The sequence below is a fragment of the Tasmannia lanceolata genome, unplaced genomic scaffold (genome assembly GCF_043159265.1).
Source record: "Tasmannia lanceolata isolate RefF3 unplaced genomic scaffold, GAP_Taslan_0.1 ptg000008l, whole genome shotgun sequence".
NCBI classification, from domain to species: Eukaryota; Viridiplantae; Streptophyta; class Magnoliopsida; order Canellales; family Winteraceae; genus Tasmannia; species Tasmannia lanceolata.
Genome location: NW_027518685.1, coordinates 20765246 through 20781744, shown reverse-complemented (window position 1 = coordinate 20781744; position 16499 = coordinate 20765246). Strand labels below are relative to the sequence as shown.

At 37.5% G+C, this 16499-nt stretch overlaps 1 protein-coding gene across 1 annotated transcript; it reads right to left on the bottom strand.

Moving 5' to 3' along the window:
- Window positions 1–11831: 11831 nt before the first annotated feature.
- On the bottom strand, window positions 11832–12964 carry LOC143883410 (C2H2 and C2HC zinc fingers superfamily protein). The gene has a single exon (XM_077386762.1). The coding sequence runs from the start codon at window positions 12730–12732 to the stop codon at window positions 12085–12087; it is 648 nt and encodes a 215-aa protein (XP_077242877.1). The 5' UTR covers window positions 12733–12964; the 3' UTR covers window positions 11832–12084.
- Window positions 12965–16499: the final 3535 nt, after the last annotated feature.

Genomic DNA, 16499 nt, shown 5'->3' with positions numbered 1-16499 from the left:
AAGTTCAAGAAGGGGTATGTACGTCCACCACATGTGTGGGTCCCAATGTGGGCCACACTTAAAAAACCCAAACAGTTGCATTGGGGAGCAGGCACCTCAGATGAATTAAATGAATAATACAAAATCTGAGCATTTGTGGTTGTTCTCACCTGCAACAGTCCTGCCGCGAAATGCCTTCTGCGATGGTCACTAGCAAATCACCCTGATTTATCTGTTGATTGTTTTTAGAGAATTGTAAAAGTCTTCTTTAGCTAATTAGAGGAATGTAAAGTGGAGAATGGAGTGGCATTGTTAAAACATGAAAGTTTGGATATATATCATTTCCCATTACGATATATGCCGATGTGATTCTAATCCAATAGAATGGTCATTTTATAGGCTACCGATATTGTCACTACCATGTTTTGATAATTGCACTAACTCATCTTGTCTTTTATTATTTAACCAGCTGTCAAAGGTTATTACAATCCCCAAAAGCTCTCAAAGCCAATTAAAAAAAGAAAAGACATGGTGAGTTACTGCAATTATCAAAACATGGTAGTGCCAATATGAGTATCCTAGACATTTTAAAGCCCTTTTATCATGTAATATTGACAATTTTAAGTAAGGATTTATTTTTCTAATATTTAATTAAGTTTTTACTAATTTTTAATATGGAATATTACCAAGAACCCCCTAGATTAAAATTAATAATAATAAAAAATCCCCCTTCCCAACCAAATTTCTTGTTAGTTCTAAAGATCAGCGATTGCTTCCGTTAAATAAATTTATAATGTTTTTTTTTACCTATTTTACTCTGAATTAAAGATAGAATTTTGTTTTGGTAACAAAGTTAAAAGCACTAATATCGATTCTCTTAACAATGACTACCAATATATTCAATATAAATCCCAATATATATAGCTGATAAATAATTTTATAGCGACATAACATATTTTCGATGATTCTTGATAAACTTATTTTGTGGCCATATATGATTCGACCAAGTGTAATCCTCTGCTTGGCAGTATTGGAACGCTACAAAATTCGTGAAAATTGATGTAATTAACTGTGGATCAATCTAAAGTGAAATATTATTCTCTTTTATATAGGTGAGGGAGACATAGGCATATCTTAGTGGGGACCCTTGCATGAATCTCCAAGATGGGTATGTCTCTGTCTTCTTTTCATTTGGCATGGCTAATATGTCATATGTGTGGGCCAAATCTATTTTCTTTGGTGTCAAGACAGTTGTGTTGGCATGGCATTATCTTGGTTCGTGGCCTTTTCAGAGCTAGACCCACAAAGAAAAGAAATTCCTTTATTGAGTTTTGAGAATTCTTCAAAAGTGTTGTGGAGGGTGACCCTACCATATAACACTCACATGACTTCTCTAACCAAATGGTTGGGTAAAAGAGTTTCATGGTACAATAGAGGGGTCATAAAGAACTTGGACATACTCTTGATGTAGGGACATGATTCTTGGATGTTTCCTTATGGAAAGGGACCTCTCATAATCCTTATCTAAGGGTTTTATAAATTATAACTATCTTCCTATGTCTAGATTGGATCCACGTACACACACGTCTTAGGATTCTTCATACTTGAATACCTATGAACGGTGATAAAATTATTCTTCTTTCTTTGACATGTGGCATCTATAGCTTGGTCGAGATGTATGTGTCTCTTCTAAGTTGAGGTGAGTACTGGCTTCTTGTTCATGTGGGCTCCATTGTCATATGCTTTGGACTTGATTGACAGTGTCCTTTTTCATGTTAATTGTGCCACTAACCACATAAGATAATGGTAATGATTGTACTGATTATGGAGAGGTGTCGTCACGATAGCCTTTCGATCTAAAGTTCCTTTGAGTCTACACTTTGATCCATGGTGGGGAATGTTAGTAGGTGCTAGAGTGATCAATGGCCTTGGAATCTATATAGATCACTATAATTGAAAAAAAGATTTCATGTTATATAGTTTGTTATCTTCATTAGAGGGATTTGGATAATTCCTGTGAGAGAGAGAGAGAGAGAGATTTGTTGGTTGGGTGAAATGGCTGAGAGAGAGAGAGAGAGAGAGAGAGAGAGAGAGATTTGTTGGTTGGGTGAAATGGCTGAGAGAGAGAGAGAGAGAGAGAGAGAGAGAGAGAGAGAGAGATTTGTTGGTTGGGTGAAATGGCTATTCATCACAATTATTAAAGAGACCCACCAGCATATTTGAGTGTTTGGCACACTGTCTGGAGTGGCTTAAAGGATGAATTGACCTTGCCTCCCCAATTAGCTGTGACATGATGATTGTTAATGTCAAAAGCTTTAAGAAAGAAACTTCTTTTTCCATGTACAAGTTTTCAAATGCATTATTGTGGGGAGAAACTTACTTTTTAGGTTCAAACTTGATGCCCACTTTTCTAAGAAAAACAGCACCAAATCTTCTCTCGTGTTGCTTAGAATCCATGTAGATCAGCAACAATGCTAGTTTAGAGTCACAAAAGTTGCACTCATCCATATCTAAATCACCTTTCCATTCTACATTTCCCACCTAACCCATGTGGGTCACCCTTAACTACTCTTAGTTGCTTCATTATGCTTACATTGTTTTCATGCTTACACGTAATCCCTATTTTACAGCTACTCTCTCTCTCTCTCTCACTCAAAAATTTACTAATAAAAGTATAAAGCTATTGTAATCCTTTTTTTTGGCTCTAAACCAAAGGCAGGATTTTGGATTTGTTTGGGTCCTTGGAGCAGCTACCCACATGACAATAGACAAGAAACTGCTATTTTTATATCTATAAAAAACATATGTTCTAATTCAAGAAAAAAGATTAATGAAAGGGAGTTGGTTGGAGTAGTAGAGAGGCTATAATTAAAATACATCTATAAATGCCTTAACATGTCACATGGGTGGGAACAATATGTTACTATGTCATATGGTTGGAAACTACATCCTCTCCAACCCTAGTTCCACTTGAACCTCTTATCCTTTTCTCTGTGGTTTCTTTCGGGAAATGTTATGGTGAGAGTCATCTGACCGAAGATGAACATAGACTATTTTTTTTTTATATCCACCAATATCTCGGCTGATCGCGGGTTCAACCATGCCGAATAACTGATACAAGTTTTTATAAAAAATTTATCAGATAATTAAGATTGAAACATACCAGAAACTAATGACAATTATCTGCTGAAATATCCAACCCATCGGCCAATTTCTCAGATTGATCGGCCCGGTCTATAAATATCCTCTCTCTCATTGTCTCTCTCAGATTTGTAAAATGAAATACACTAAGATTTCAATTTTTTATAGGAGAAATATCATGATGTTAGAATTCACAGAAGGGCATTTCATTTTTCAATGATTAATTGGCTAATACTTGCAAATTAGAGATTTAATGACAATTGGCAAATAGTTGTAAATTAGAGATTTATTGAGAAAAATCCAGAAGAGAAAGAAAGAAAGGCTTCCCGTCCGATAAATCTTACGATATCGGATATATCAGTTCCGATGTGACCAAGAAATTGGCCCTTTAAAACCTTGATATAGGCTCCCTTTTATTGATCTCATCGTATCTCTGACCATTTCTTTTCTATTTTTTCCCTTTAATCCATTTCCATGATCCTATTGTATCATGACAAGGCTCTTGAACCTTGACATTGCACCCCCTTTTCCTTTTCCTTTTCGATTTCCTTTTTATTTCTCCACAACAAGCAATGTGGAGAAGCCTAGGTTGTTGGATACAACATGATAAAGAGAGACCCAAGTCGAAAAGACATGCTACCTTACAAGAAATTTTATTATTTGAAAGCATTGTTTTTTTAATGGTAGTGGCCATATATGTTTTGGTCACTAAAGTCAAAAATCAGCCACTAAAGTCAAAAAACAGGTGTAGAAAAGCAGGTGATTGTAGTTATGCTTGTCCAAACTAGACTCACCATTTAATAAGCGAAAGAAAAGAGGACCCATGGTCCACAATGCCATACATTTATGGATACATTTCAATTTTCAATCTCTGGAAAGCCTTCCTAGTTCCTACCAAACATTCTAAACAACAAAGCCACATATATATGGGTGCATTGTAATGTTTGTTTTCTCCTTCCCTTTTCTTTTCTCTTATTTTATAGATATATATTAGCACCCAAAACCTAGCTCACTAATTTATCTCTCTCTCTCTCTCTCAACAGCAACCATGGCGTAAGGTAGTTTTTTAAATAAACCGCCGAAGAAAAAGTTACGAATTTCTTAAAAGCATTAAAAAAGTGTATTTTGGTCATTTAATACAAAAGAAAATTTTAAAAGGATTTCTATTTTTAATACTACAGAACAAAAAATTTACAAATTTAAAATAGAATTAACAAACACTATGAACTTAAAAAAAATTCTCAACTCCAATTTTGCACTACTTTCTGTCACAAAGGTCACTTCTTTCTTAAGCTCCTATTTGCAGCACCCACTTGTAGATCTACAATCCGTTTTAGATTATTTTTAATAACACACACTAGAGGCTTTAGATTTTGAAAATTTCTAAAAAAAATAGATAGAACTTAGGATACTAATTATTTTTTTATATTATTATGAAACTTTATTTTACATATATTTCACTAATCTATTTAATTTAAAATAGTTCGATGAGTTCCAACTCCATGTAGAAGTGATAATCTTATCAACTCAATGTTTAATTTGGTTTCTTTTTCAATTAAGAGGTATTATTTTGATAATATGCTTGTCATCTTTTGCTGGGTCAACCACAGAAATTTGATCCTAATGCTACCCTGATGTGTGCATGATAGTGGTGGTGTAAACGGGGTTAGTTAGTGGATGGATGTGTGTTTATGGGTGTTAGTTATATAGCTATGTTGTAGTGTAGTGGGAGTTAGTTATTTATGAGGTGTCTTGTTAGTGGGTAAGTATGCTTGTGATGCGGCAATCTCTATTGCTTGTATTTATGTAATAGCAATCTAATGAGATGAAAAGAAGATAAATCTATAGCAAAGGAGACTTTGTTTAGAAGAGTCATGGCTCCTCTCGATTTGAACCACTAGGAGGTCCGGTTGCCTTAAATCAAGGAGAGGGAAACAACTTGCTTTCCATTACTAATTCCGTTGGGGAAGTAGAGCAGAGTGGAATGGTCTATGCTTTAAGTGGTCGAGAGGAGGTCTTGCCCCAGCCACCTCTTGAGGAAGTAAATCATCTTCTGGACTAATCATCCAATGTTATACATTCAAAGCTTCTATCATGTCTTCCTCCCATGCACGACATACAATACAAATTGGTCTCCGTGTTAGACACTAAGAACACTAAGGGGTTGTTCGGATACACGGATTTTAGAATCCAGGTTTTTAGTTTGAAAACAGTGTAAAAGAGGGTTCATGATCAAGTAGCTGTATGCTGTCCTGACAGCGTTTCTTGGACTTAAGTGAGAAATTCAGGTTTTAAAAATCTCTCTCGCATCCTCAGAATTCTAAAACCTGGAAATATGGGAGGATCTACTACTCTCTTGCTGTCGGAAAGAAGGGCGAGAAGTAAAAAACGAGTAAAAAACGACGGCTGGTTCACTTCTTCTCTTGTCTCTTAGCTACAATTTTGAAGAAATCCAGTATTCTAAAATCTGCATAGCCAAACGGCTCCTAAGAGTTTCATCATCAAGTCATAAAGATATTTAGCAAGATATTCATGAAGTGTTAGTAGCATTGCTGAAATAAGTACCTCTAAAACTTAAGAAGAGTACTTTTATGACTCATAAGATAATCGTTCTTGATTTTATCATTTAATTTTAAATGTTGGGATAAAGGCTGATCGAATTAAGGAACAATCCATTTTAGAATGGTTTGTACCTCATTCACTTCAGGAGGTCCATAGCTTGCACAGACACTTCCTTTTATAGGTGATTCATTTAAGATCTCAGTGGTGACGGGTTCAATTATTCATCTTATGATATTGAGTTTTAAGGTAGTGTTCAAGCATTAAAGCATCAGCGGCACTATCCAGTACAACGGAAGTTTATCTTATTTTCTGATTACGAAGCACTGTAACATCTCAGTCACTCAGTGGGAAGAAAAAACTCAGATATAGGCATAATAAACGAGTTGATATTTGTAAGAGTACACATTTAGTATCAAACATAAGGCTGGTACTATCAACAGAGTGGCTAATGCACTGAGTTGGCGGGTGGCTTAGCTTAGCACAATGTGGTTCCGTGAAATGCCTTCTATAAGTTAGTATAAATACCAACTGGGACTTCGCATCTTCCGTATTAAGTGACTCGCCCCATCTTATGCGATAAATCGTTACGACCTATCGTAGGCTCAAGGATCGAAATCCAACACTCTTGTGGCAAAACCTGCAGAATTTTTTCCAAACCTAGGAGAAATGGCTGTGGGAGAGGAGAAAAATCGCGCGGAGAACCAAGGGGAATCGGGTTTGGTGATTGAGGATCAAGATCAATGTAACAACTCTTCCCAAATCCTGAAAACATGTTCTTGGAATGGTGAAGTTGGGATTTATCCTCTCCCTCGGATGGACTTATCCTTGTACTTCTTCTCCATGTGTGTTCTATCCATAGATTGGTGTTCCATGGGGTGACTCATGTCGAAGAAATTCCCGGGCCCGAGAATGATTGTCTTTGAGGCTTGGAGGAAGAAATACAATGAGTAGTTCCATTAAACCCTAGATCCGTCCCGATCATCGCCGGTAGGTTTCCGGCGATCGGATTGTGTTTGACGGACTCCCTTCGTCATGAGGAATCCATCAGCCCCAATAAAGGTTGAATTGGAGGTTGGGTGTGTGTTGTCGATCCCCAAAATAAAAGAAATCAGATGTAAATCGGAAAAGCTTGAATAACGTACGCGCGGTCGACCGGGGTGCACGATGTTGGAGACAGATCATGGGAGTGGGCGATCGCCGACCCCCGGTTGACTGCGGTGCACACGCTATTGTAAACAATGTTTATTGAGTACATAAGTACCGCATTACTTATGTTAGCAGACCCAATGATGAGAGGCTTACAACCTGAGGTCATTAATTACCATATAGCGTGCATGATGTTGATGGGTAAGGCTGATTATGTTAATTGGTGGGAGTCTGTATAAAGGTTTATAGACATTATATTGCGATCACTTTTGATGTTTTGATCCTGATAAAAAGTTGTCTGCTATTCCATTATCTGTACTGTGCATATTGAATGGTTGTTTTATAAACAGAATGTCAGTAATGACATAAAATGGACCATAGTTTATACATGTTGGTAAGTTTGCTAGTTTTGTGACCACAGGGAGGTCATTGGATAGATTGATGGTCCAATGATTACATGATCTGATGATAGTACACTTATTGAACGGAATGTAAAGTTATTGTAATTAGTAATTGTTGGGAAAGGTATAAAGCCCATGTAGGCCAAGTGGGAGACTGTTAGACGTTTTCTAAGTTTAGAGCTTTCTAAACTTCTTGCAAAGCAAAAAACATTTCCATGATTGAGACTTGCTAAAACTAGTGGCCATGCATATTAAGCAACCTTTCTTCGTATTTGCGAATCCATTATCTGTGGAAATGTTTTGGGAGGCAAGTTAGCCCAAATAACTATTGCCGATATTGTGCCTAAAGATCAAAGATTTGCACTTGATTAGAAGCTTTATAGGAGCTCTTGGTCCCTCTTCCTTCATCACAACAAGAGAGTTTCATTAAGAGAGACAACTCACTTTGAGAGAGGTTTCGCTTAAGCCTAGTGGTGTGTGAAGGGAGAGAAGGCTAAGGGGTGGCATTTTCGAGTCGCTTTCGTGTTCGGAAAAGGTTCAAGCATCGCCGGATAGCGTAGTGTGGAGAATCGGCCATGGCACAAGGTATATCTAACCCATCTCATAAAGTTGGGATTTTTTCTTTATTTTTCAATGCCAAAGATCATAAGGGACCACTAAAGTTAATGTTTAGAATAATACATGTTCCAACAACCCATTGGTCGAGTATATATATCTAGTATTTTAGACTAAGGTCTTGGTCAATAACTTGACATTTAATACACTAAAGAGAGATGTGTTTACATTATCATTTAGTTCATAAGAAAGTCTTAAATAAGATGGTAAATGTTGCATATTTTGACTTAGGAAGATTTTGTAATCTAGGGAGGATTGAAAATTTTTAATAAGAAAGTCTTACATAAGATGCTAAAGGTCGTATATTTTGACCTAGGAAGAATTTGAAAGGTAGCTTTGGAAATTTTTATACTAGAGTTCTAATCTTTTAATTGGATTTGAAATTTCAATCGACATTTTGCTTTCTTCTAGTGAATGTAGGACCTCTTCAAGTACGCCTAAAAATTATTTGTACACAAATTTCAAATGCAAATAGTTTTGATGTTGATATATGATCCACCTGCAGATAAAGGTTAGTTTTAGAATTGATGGCACTGGTGTTCAGCTCTCTCACATCAAATTTTTGGTGCGTGATTATTTTAGAATATATATTCTTCTATATAGTTAAGGGGGTGGCTTCAACAGTTCAACCTACACCCTCACGGTTGCAACACAAGGACATACTATTTCTTCTGTGAGTTCTTAAAGGGATGTAGTGTTCTTGCAGCACAAAAAGGAGAATTAGGGCCCATTTGAATAATTCTTTTTTGAGAAACCCATTGTTGATTGGTTGTGACACAGAGATGAGCCCGTTGGGTGATCCTAAAGCCTTCGATTTCGGGCCGTCCTAATCAAAAGGTTGGGATCATCCAACCGCCCCCATTTTTTCTGATAAATTAAAATTATATATTAAAAGATAAATGATATTTCCACCCCCTGTTTAAGCATCTCCACTTTGTTTTTCTCTTTCTGATAATGACCATACTATGATCCAAACCGTCCATTTGATGGGCGATGACGATAAAAGGTTGTGGCTGGAAAATCATTTCCATAGGGTGATCTGGCCCTTCGATCTACAGTCCTCAGCGTATTATGGAAACCTCTATAGATCGGAGGGTTATGTTCATCCTATGGAAATGATATTTCGGCCACAATCTATTAACTTTGTGGCCCATCAGATGGACGGTTTGGATCATCCTATGGTGTAAGCCATAGTACTTTTGAAAATTCCTGGATTATAAGGGCTTACACTATATAAAAATCCGCTTGAAGGGCACTCTGCCACAACTCACAAGTATATATTGCACTGTAGACTCCTCTGAAAAACTCAAAGACTATTGTGATTAAAGGTTTTCTAAGTGGAATATGAACTCTTAGGCCATGTTTGGCAACCATGAAATATTTTTTCAAGGAATATTAGCTTACCAAGGTAAATAATAGAGAGGGGTACTGAGAGTTGGAGAGGGAGAGAATTGAGAGAGGGTGACTCAAGAGATGATTCTAAATGGCAGGAAAATAAGGAAATATAAGGTTGTGTTCTTTAACCATTATCTAGATATCCATTCTAAAAATTAGGATTAATTTTTATCCTCTATAGTCCTTCTAGATTAGGATTGTGTTTTTTTAACCTTTACAAATTCTCAATTTTGATAACGTTGGAAACATGGTTTCACCTTAAAAAGTTGGAGAGTGGATACGTTTACGCTAAAAGGTTGAGAGTATAGTGAGAGGGAGATCGTGCGATAGTGCCAGATTCTCTGGAGCTAGAAACTTTCGCTCCATAAAATAATCCCTAAAAATTAGGATTAATTCTTAGAAGAGGGGTTGAAATTGCAGAAGAACGCCATTTTGATTTTTTAAGGCTAAAAAGACTGAAAAATCACTTTAAAATATGGTTAAAGAACGCACCCTAAAACTCTATTTTGATTAAAGGTTTTCTTCTCCCTATTTTTCGGTCACTTCTCACCCTCACCTTGCTCATGCCTCTCAATTCTCTTCATCTCCGGCCCCCCTTCGCTTCTCTACCGCAACTTGATAAACCTATATTCCAAGGAAAAAATTTCATGGCTTCCAAACATGGCCGTAGGGGTCTATGGATACCTCTAAAAATGATTTGCAGAGAAGGAGATGATATTTTCAGTCGCCCTGCATTACGCATGCACTCCCCTTATGAGGTGATTTGACGTCAAAAGTGGGCAAGTTTAACGCCTTTTGACGTCAAATCATGTTAAAGGGGGGTGCATGCGTAATTCAGCGGGGTGAAAATATCATCGGCCAGATAGAGTTAATTGCTTTTATAGAAAAAAAAAAAAAAGAAGTTTATCTGTAAATAAGAATAACCAATTTTGAGGTCATTGTACTTCAATTAGGTTAAGGGCTCTACTTGGGAATTGAAAGCGAATTCATTAGTAAGTGGGACTTCCTGAATTGAAGTGGGCTCGATCCCATTGGTGCTAGCAATAATGAGATGTTGCGTATCATTTCACGGGGTCTACCACTGCCTAAAAATGCTAAAAGCACGGTGGTTGTTAAGCTCGTTCCTAACAGACACTTTCTGGGCCCTACATGTGTCATGTCTATGCGATTGGGTCTATGTCATTGGATCCCTTGGTTGCTTCTACCGACCACCATAATTCCGGCCAAATGCCATTGAGAATACCAAGATCTTGTGATTGGATCAGTTGGTTGATTCGCATTAGGCTGTTTTGGATACATTGATTTTAGAATCCAGTTTTTAGTTTGAAAGCGGTGTAAAATCCTGGATTTTAAGTACGAAATCCAAGTTTTAGAAATCTCTCCCCCATTATTAGATTTCTAAAACCTGGAAACACGAGATAATCTCCTCTTGATGGAAAGAAGGGCGAGAAATTAGAAAACGCCGTACGGTATCCTTCTTCTCTCGTCTCCCCTTCTCTCGTCTCCCATCCAGAATTTTGAGGAAATCCAAGATTCTAAAATCCGCATATCCAAACAGCCCCTTCTTGGGTCCATTTGGTTACAATGGATTTTATAATCCAGGATTGTAAAATCTTAGATTTTAGAGGCTAAAGCCTAGGTTTTACTGTGAGATCTCACATTGGAAGAGGAGGGAAAGATTATGTGCAATATATGTGTGGACTCCCTCTCCCTGTGCAGATGTGTTTTCAGCATCTCCAAGGGGCGGGCCCTGCAGAGTAGGGAGGGTGGAAAAACTCAGAATTGGAAAGGACATCGGCCCCTAAGGGGGTGGATTGTGAGATCCCACATCGGCCGAGGAGGGAAAGATTCTAGGCTATAGATGTGTGGAATCCCACTCCCTATGTAGACGCATTGGCAGCATCTTCAAGAGGTGGGCCCCACGAAGTAGGTCCGGGCACAGTTAGTGCTGCCGGAAAACAAAATCAGGGAGGGTCGAAAAACCCAAAATCGGACAATATTTACACAGTAGGGTGGTTTTAGCTTATAAAATCCATGTTTTTAGCTTGTAAAATTTAGGATATTATAATCCTGAAATCCATGTATCCAAATGGACCCTTAGGGTTCTCTCAACAAAATTTAAACAGTTGATTTTTGTATTTCTTTATCTTACGCATGGGAGATGTTCGTTCCATATGGGACTCATACCATAACGTTCTATAAGATCAACGGTCTTGTTTGCACATATATGCTTAGACCCTTGGAATTGATGGTCACCATTGATTTACTGATAATGTTTTCCTAGTCATTCTCTCTCTAGAGTACTCTTTATTTTTTCTAAATTTCAATGCAGTTTGTAATGAAAATGTTGGATCTTTGGCCATCAAACCTTAATCAGAATGCAAGACAGTGGGTGTATGGGACCGTTTGGATACATGGATTTTATAATTTAGGATTGTAAAATATTGGGTTTGATAAGCTAAAACTTAGATTTTACATACAATATCAAGGTTTTAGCCTGTAAAATTCCAAGTTTTAGCTTGTAAAATTCAAGATTTTATAAACGTATCGTATTAGAAAGAAGAAGAAAAAAAAATCAGAACACAGTCAAGGTGCAAGAGATGAGTAAAATTGCTCCCTTAAAAAATAAAAAAAATAAAAAATTTACAGGAGCCAAATAAGTAGCAACCTCTTAGCCGAGCCGTGTTCACCAGTGAGCTAGCTACCAAATGGTTTTTTTCCCCTCTCAAATCTAAACCATTACCTAGCGAAGCCAAGCATACACCGAGCTGAGCCGAGCGTGGTAGAGGAAATATTCCATTTCCATAAAACACGAGAAGCCCCGAATCGTGATTTCTACTCTCACTCACGGCCCAGCCGGCGCAAGGCTCAGATGCAAATCCAAGCCAAGTGCATCTTCATAATTCGAGCCATCCTCGAAGCCAGAAAATCTACCCATCTGCTGAGGCACGGCGGCGTGGGGCCGAATTATCGAATGGCTCGATAGCGGCGCATCCGCAAAACCCATAGCCGGCGGCGCATAAGAGAAACCCGGCGAAGGTGGGCCCCGCGAAACACCCGACGGGAACACACATCCGTGGAACGGCGGTTGGGCCCGCGAGACATATACCCATGAAGGAGATTGGAGAGCCGGCGTGGGGACCACAACCGGACCCGCGGATGGAGCCAAAAGGTGCGGCGGCGGCGCGAAAGCCGATATGATCGGATTTCGCATGTAAGCCGCCGAGTTAACTCGGCCGGCTTGGATTTGAGCGCGCTTGAGCTGTTGGCGCTCTTTTTTGTGGGCATTTTGGTGGCCTCCTAATGCTTGAGAGTTTGCGAATTCTCGGCAACAGTATTGGCACTCGAATTTCCGGCCATCGGTGACCGGTAACGTGACATCTTCCGGTGACTTTGTACCGGAATCGACCTCTTCTTCGTCGGACACGTGGAAGCCAAAGAGTTTTAAGCGCACGTTGTTATTGGGTTTGGTTTGGCACTGAATTTCTGCCATAGAGAGAAGAGAGAAGAGAGAAGCGAGAAGAGAGAGTTTAGGAGAAGGTTTGTTTGTTTTAGTTGGGTTGGATTGGTGGGTTTTGGAGATGAGAAAAAGAAAGGATGAGAGGAGATGAGGAGGATTTGCATGTATGAGTGGTATTTATATAAGATAAAAAAGAGTGTATGTAATGAGAGGGTTGGTTGCGGACATCCCAAGGAGGGGAAAGTGTTATTGGGAACATAACCCGAAAACACTCGGAGACTTAGATTGTGCTTGTCTTTGCTATTATTTTAGTGGGGTTGGATGTGTGAAATTACTAAACCCTCCAAGTTTCTTTTATCTTATTAAGAGTTAATTAAGAGAAATGATATCTGCACCTCCTTTTTTATAAGAAATTATATGGTGCCCGGCCGTGATCACCAGTACGGGACGGTACCACCTTTGATATTTGATCCAACAGCATACTACTTTTTTAATACTGCAGTACTTTTTATCGTACTGAACGCACTGGACTTCACCATTTAAAGTATCTTTGTTTTAAACTCGCTATAAGGAAAATGTCGTTTTTACTAACATACATTAATCGGTCGTATAAAATTGCGAGAAATTTTCTTTTAAAAATTGTTGAGCTTTTGTGCCAATTTTAAACTATAAAGATTGCAAAGAAATTCAGAACAACCTACCATTTTCCGAGCTAATCATGAATTTGAAAAATAATTTATCATTTTCTTATATATTATTTGTACTTCTCACAAGAAATTCAATATGAAAACTATAGTTGCATCCTATTCTAGATGACATGCACTGAACCATCCTTCTGTGTTTTTTATTCTGTCTTATTTAGAAAAATAAGTAGATTTGAGAGGGAGAGACATGTACTGAAGAGAATAAAAAATGTGCATTTTTCTTTCTTTTTTGTACTCTTCACCATCATTTTCTGAGCTTCTCAACCTTTGTAACTACGCTCCTTAATAAAATAATTCTTTTATTGACTAATGACAGATTTCTAGGAATTATAAGAATCTAAGAGATGATATGATGTGTCGAATGAAGTGAGACGGCCCTTATAAAACAATGGAGTGTGGATATCATTCTCTTAAATTAATTTTTAACAATAATAAATAATAATCAGTGAATGTCCTAGGCTTTGCTTTATAATGATGAGTGTGAGTTGTAACCATGTGATTGTCTCATGGTAGTTGAACTAAGGATACCATGCACGTGGCTCATGTACAGCTATAGCGGACCCACCAATTAGATTGTACCATTGTTGATGAGCAAATTGTCAACAATTGCACCATTTGAACAATTTAGGGCGTGTTTGGCAACCATTATGAAATGGGTTTTTCCGATTTCATAGGTGAGCAAATGTGAGAAATGAAAAAAATCAGAAAACAGATTGCTCGGCAAGCACATTGTTTGTGCTTTTTGAGTCCTTAAAAGATGAGATTCTGCGGAAGGACTCAAGTCGCTTCCTCATATTCTCATCAATCCGTTTCGGCCTGATTTTGTAGGAGGGAATGAGAAGCCTTGCCGAACGCACTCTTAATTATCTAAGCGGTGGGTTGCAAACATGTGATTAAGTAAAAAGGGATTTGCTGGGCTATTTTGCAGCTTACTTTTGCAAGGGAGGACGGCCACTGCAAATGGATTAAATGAAGAAGACAAAATCTACTAAAACGTTGCCAATGTGGCTGTTCTATCCTGCGAAAGAAAGACGCAAAATAGCTTTCGTTTGGAAATTTTCTGAAAAGCTAATCATGATAGCAAATGAAATATCTAAATGCTCCAGTGATGATTAAGGGTCCTTCGGGAGAGGTTCCTATAAATGAGGTTCTTCACAAATATAAATGGAACTTATCTACACCCATGCATGAATGATAAATCATAGATCGAAATGTTCAATTAAAAAAATTTAATGGTATCATATAACCTTCTTTTGGCTAAAGCCGAAAGTATTTTTAACAAGTTTCATTTGATTTGTTTTTACTTTATTTTCCCTACTTTATTACTAGTATTTTGCTTACATACACACACAAAGTTTACCTTGACTTAGTAAAAACTAGGGAAGCAAGTCATGTTGGATTGAGTCAAACTAGGTATAACCTGAACAAGCCAAAATTTCAAACCCACTTCTCCAACCCTAACCCAATTCAATTTACGGATTCTGGATAAAATTGGGTAGAATTTCATGTTGAAATTTGTGTTAGAATTATGTTTAAGATTCAGATTGAATTAAAAAGATTCGAGTTCAGTTGTTTAATGTAAATAAACATAAAAGTCTTGACCTTAATAAAAGTAGCTAGTAAACTATAATGCAGATTGTATCATTTATTGCTTCATTTCTATTTCACTAATTGAGTTTCATATACACAATAATTACATAGCAAAGAATTTGAATGTTTCATACTCCTGGTCTTACAAGTTTAGGTGGGAATGAATAAAACATAATCTGATTTTTAATGAAGTTGAGAAATTTCAACTAACCCAACACAAACCAACCTGATATTCGGCAATTCAAGGTTATTTTCTACGGATAAACTTATCCTATTTTTATTTTTTTCCTTGTAAAACATATCACGTATTATATTCCTCTCCACAAGAATAAGGGCCGAGGGTGTCTGTGGCATTTTACTTTATGTGGGAGTTCAAACCTTATATGAGGGGTAGTTTGATAATTCAACAAATTTTGGATTTAATGGAACGACAACCGATGTGATCTATGAAGCCCATGTCTCTCTGCCTCTCTACGCGGCAAGAGCTAAGAAATGCCCACAGTTTAGCTCTCTCTCTCTCTCTCCATTCCTTTTTTGCCTCTACATTTGTTTTCTTCTTTTCCCTCTTTTTCTGTCTTTTCTTGGTTTTATTTAGGAAAATGATATCTGCGCCAAGTGTTTCAATAAACATGCGCTCCACCGGTTATCATATAGTATTTAAAGGGTTTAAAGAACTTTTTGAGAACCGTAATATCCTCTGAAATCCCTTTTATATGGTGTAAGCCCTTACAGTCCCTTATTTTTCAAGAAGTATTGACGGACCACACTATAGGATGATCCAAACCGTCCACATGATGGGCCATAACGTTAATTGGTTGTGACCAAAAAATCATTTTCATAGTATGATCCTAGCCCTCCGATCGATAGAGTTTCCATAATATGCGGTTCATCTATAGATCGGAGGGCTAGGATCATCCTATGGAAATGGTTTTTTATGCACTACTATTTACGTTATGGTACATCATATGGACGGTTTGGATCCTATAGTGTGGTCCGTACAATACTTCATGAAAAATAAGGGACTTAAGGGCTTACACCTTATAAAATCTCAGTTAAAGGAGGCCACAGATTGAAAGCCGCCTAGTGGTTTACCGTAACTCAATAAGAGAAAATTGCCGACTTTTTAGGGATTCTATTGATGGTATTTTAAAGAAAGATTTTATTTCTAAATTAATGCCAGCCTTTCAGTTTTATAGGAAGAGGAAGTGGGCGATTATTTTGCCGTAGTTAATGCCAGCAAGGTGTTTTATGGCCAATAGAGTCCCGAGTAGCTTCAAGTAGTTAATGCCAGCAAGGTGTTTTATGGCCAATAGAGTCCCGAGTAGCTTCAAGCGGCTTTTAACCGGCTGACGCTAGACTTCCTCAAAAAAATATACCTTTATTTTTTAATATTTTTTTATACTTATCCCCTTTTAAAAAAAATATGCCCCCCTTTCCAATCATCCCTAAGATAGAAAATAAGTCTAAAATTAATACTTACTATAATTTTTGCCCCACTTGTGCAAA

Bases quoted from the DNA above. Each gene is read 5' to 3' on its own strand.
- LOC143883410 (XM_077386762.1), bottom strand. From the start codon at position 12,732: ATGGCAGAAATTCAGTGCCAAACCAAACCCAATAACAACGTGCGCTTA.